Source organism: Macrobrachium nipponense, chromosome 1 (genome assembly GCF_015104395.2).
Source record: "Macrobrachium nipponense isolate FS-2020 chromosome 1, ASM1510439v2, whole genome shotgun sequence".
Taxonomy (NCBI): Eukaryota; Metazoa; Arthropoda; class Malacostraca; order Decapoda; family Palaemonidae; genus Macrobrachium; species Macrobrachium nipponense.
In genome coordinates, this window is record NC_087200.1 from 66,290,926 (window position 1) to 66,295,362 (window position 4,437).

A 4,437-nucleotide genomic window follows, 5' to 3' on the forward strand; every position below is an offset into this window, starting at 1 on the left:
GGGGTGGGGAATTGGGGAATATTATAAGTCATCCAGAATCACATAAATGTATAATTATTTTACTCCTGTCAAGGATCGTAAGTTTTTTAAAATTCTACAAAAAAATTTACCCAGGCGATCTTGGCCACTTAGTGCAAGCAAACGAATCTTGTATTGTGATGTAACTGTCGTATTTATTTATTCCATTATAGTAGTTAAAGAATGAAACCCTTATCCTCAGGTAAAGCACAATCTGCGGAATATATATATAAAAAGCCACGCCCAAACAAAAAAAAATACTTTTATTCTCTCTCTCTCTCTCTCTCTCTCGTCTCTCTCTCTCGTCTCCCTCTCTCTCTCTCCTCTCTCTCTCTAATATCTGAATACCGTTTGCAAGGACAGATGTGGTCCTGAAAGGTAAGCACTAGACCAACTTCGCATTTTATCTTAGTGATCTGTATTCAAGAAGAATGTTCTGTAGTGCGGCTCCACATCTCAAAATATACATCGTTACATGAACGCTCGTGTATACTACTGCGAGACTGAATAGAATGGGAAATAAAACTGAAATTGTTGTCTAAACTGGGAAGAGAGGTTGACCATGACTACGTCTATTTAGTAAGCCGTGCTTTACCCGGTACTGTGTGTTTTCATTTATATTACTTTCGTAAACTCTGTAATATCGTCTGATATAGACTCAGATACTTTTATTTAATATCATTAGGTGTCATTATCGAAGGCAAGTAGGATAAAAGATGCATGGGGGAAGTGGAGAAAAATAGCTAGTAGTATGTGATAAGAAAATGCCAGTCAAGGTAAAAGTCAAGCTATATACTGTAATAAGACCAGCGTTAATGTATGGAGCAGAAACATGGGCTCTAAGAAGAAAAGAGGAAGGAAAGATTCAGAGAACAGAGATGAGAATGGCTGAGTAGATTATGGGAGTATTGCTGTTTGAGAGATTGGAAAATAATGAAATAAGACGAAAGGAAGGCTTAGTAAAGATTACAGAAGTGATAAGAGAGTCACGATTGAGATGGTATGGCAGTGGCGGATCTAAAAATCTCTCAGTGTATATATATATATATATATATGTATACATACACACACACATATATAGTATAGTATATATCTATATATATATGTATATATATACTAGATACGTACATATATAATATATATATATATATGTATACATATATATATGTATTATAATAGGTGTTATACATTATATATATATATATATATATACATATTTACATATATTATATACAATATTTAATATATATATATATAATATATGTATATATATACATACATACATATATAATATATATATATATATAGTATATATATACTATATATATATATAATATATAATATATATATATATATAAATGTATGTATATATATACATACATATATATCCTATACATGTATGTATGTATATATATACATACATACATATATATTATATATATAGTATATATATATATACATACATACATATAGATATATATATATATATATATATATATATATATATATATATATATATATATATATTATATATATACATACATACATATATATATATATATATATATATATATTTATATATATTTATTATATCTATATATATATATATATTACGTTTTTTGATCGCGACGTTTCCAGTATTATTAAAATCTAGTTATTTGCTAGAAGAGCAAGCCATACCCTCACCTTTAAAGCATTGGGGAGATTGGCATGTGTAGTCTGGGGGGGAAATAATCCGTTAACGACTAGACCTAGCGTATAGGGTAAGAAGGGCAGGTCGCAGGGGTTATATAGGCTTCTTGGTGGGGTTTAGGTACTCCTAGCTTTAGACCACTTTTCCCACAAATCTGTTAGCTGTGTTTTTGCATCTTTCCAGACAATGCTGTAAGCAGTGTGTGATCCAGGCCACTTGGAAATGCCCTGATTCGGCCTCAGTCTATGCCAGCTTCTGTTATTGGGCAGATGTGCTCACCTCTGACTTGAAGTCAGCCCCTTTGTTTCGTCGTCGCTGGTTGGAGCCCTCCTCAGACATCACGATACTTGTGCAAGCCCCTAAGGACTACAGTTACGTCTCGAAAGTGCAAAATCCAACCAGTCCTATTCCTTCTAGACGAATCTTGCTATTTCCATTTTCAAATTTCCCTTTTATAATTCCTCTACTGAACATCTTTGTGATTAAAGATAAACACCCTCCATAGTGATTAGCTGAGATATTATGCAAGAAGTCTTTAGTTTATGTTGTGTGTAATTTGGGAATTCCTTTCCAGATTGCTGGGTCCAAGCACCATCTCCTCGCAAGCGCTTGTGTTACCTGAATTCATAAATTTGGAAACCTGCATTGCAGTAGATGTTGATTTCGGCCAGTTTTTCCACTTTGTGAAAGAATAGTGTTCCAGACAGTACATGGCCTCCCCTAAATGGCATACCTGCCTTGCCTTTATCTCAGGCCATTCAATATTGCTTGTAAATAAATGTAAATGAGATTAATCCGCTGAGTTTTCAATGGCGACCTTGCATTTCCTTTAAGAATTATCTAAGGTAAGTCATAAGCGCTCCATTTCCCCATATTTCCTCTTTTTTTACCCTTATGTTTTGGACAAAGGCCATCTCAAACGTCCAGGGACACGTGGCGGGCCTCGCCTGCCTGTCCTGGGACACATTACGGGACACGCCCACCTGTCCCGTGACACTTGGCAGGCCTCGCCCGCTTGTCCTGGAAAACGTAGCGGGCCTCGCCTGCCTGTTCCGGGACACTTGGCACGCCATGCCTGCCCGTCCCGGGACGTGTGGCGTGCCCCGCTCGCCTGTCCCAGAATGCGTGACTGGCCCCGCCCGCCTGTCCCGGGACTGGCCTCGTGGCGGGCCCCGCCAGCCCGTCCTGGGAAGCGTGGCAGGCCCCGCCCGCCTGTCCTGGGATGCGAGGCGGGCCTCACCTGCCCGTCAGGGGACATGTGGCAGGCCTCGCCCACCCCTCCCGGGACACTTGGAGGGCCACGCCTGCCTGTCCCGGGACTTGTGGTGGGCCCTGCCCGCCCGTCCCTGGACGCGTGGCGGGCCCTGCCCACCCGTCCCGTGACACGTGGCAGGCCTAACCCGCCCGTCCTGGGACACATAGCGGGGCTCGCCCGCCCGTCCCGGGACACATGGCTGCCCACGCTCGCACTTCCTTGGATGCGTGGCTGACCCCGCCCGCCTGTCCCCGGACGCATGGAGGCCCTGCCCGCTTGTCCCGTGACACGTGGCAGGCCTCACCTGCCCGTCCCCGGACGCGTGGCAGACCCTGCACGTCTGTCCCGCGACACGTGGTGTCTAGGCCACAAGCAAGGCGGGCCCCGCCCGCCCATCCCGGGATGTGTGGCTAGCCCCGCCGCCAGTCCCAGGACGCGTGGCGGGCCCTGCCCGCCTGTACTGGGACACTTGGAGGGCCACGCCTGCCCGTCCCGGGACTCATGGCAGGCCTCACCCGCCTGTCCCGGGACACGTAGCAGGCCTTGCCCGCCCGTTTCAGAGCACGTGGCTGGCCTTGCCCACCTGTCCTGTAACCCGCGGCGGGCCCCACCCGCCCGTCCCAGGACGCGTGGTGGGCCTCGCCCGCCTGTCCTATCATAGACTACACCTTTGCTTAGTCTTAGAACCAGAATATGCCACTGACTACTTCCAATTCTCCTGGTTCTTCTCTGGATCCTTTTCAGTTCTGAGGTTCTCTGAATCCCTTTCAGTTCTCCAGTTGCTTCTCTGAATCCTTTCAGTTCTCCTTGGGCTTCTCTGAATCCTTTCAGTTCTCCTGGGGCTTCTCTGAATCCTTTCAGTTCTCCTGGGGCTTCTCTGAATCCTTTCAGTTCTCCTGGGGCTTCTCTGAATCCTATGCTTCTTCTCCTGGCAATCCACCAATCCTGTCATTTTCCTCACACTTTTTTCAATCCTCCCATCTTCCTTTCCCTTTCAGGAATAAATAAAACTCTTAAGAAAAACATTTTAGCATATTTATTTCCCTGCAACTTCAACTTCCTTCAAGGATCAACAAAGCAAGCTTATTACAAATAAACACTAAACTTTCCATACAACAAACATTGTCCTCAGATTTTCACATCTTATCTGTCTTTGTAAGGCCAGCGCCATTCCTTGTTAGAAATCAGAAAGGATTGATATTTGTGTCCGACTGTGGGGAATAGCAGTTCGGTCGTTAGCTTCACTCGGAGCTTTATCTATTTTTCTTAATAAATTAAAAGTAAATAACTTAATGCTACTTAGTATAGTAACTATTAGCGTTAATAATAAGTAAAATGAATAATAAAATTAAACTTATGAATTAAATTACTTAAACTAGTAATTGCCCAATAGGCCTTAAGTTCACGCGTGCGTAATATGTACCTGTCAAAGGTAAGAAGTAAATTACCTCGGAGGTTACCACAGCCACGG

The 4,437-nt window shown here is 43.0% G+C and overlaps 1 protein-coding gene across 1 annotated transcript in view; it reads left to right on the forward strand.

Annotated features, from left to right (window-relative positions):
- Window positions 1–3,201, forward strand: part of LOC135218806 (proline-rich proteoglycan 2-like) — an 18,364-nt gene extending 15,163 nt beyond the window's left edge. Inside the window, exon 2 of the mRNA XM_064255254.1 lies at window positions 2,621–3,201. Within this exon, the coding sequence (XP_064111324.1) occupies window positions 2,621–3,201 (581 nt within the window). The remainder of the gene's footprint in view (window positions 1–2,620) is intronic.
- The last annotated feature ends 1,236 nt before the right edge of the window (window positions 3,202–4,437 follow it).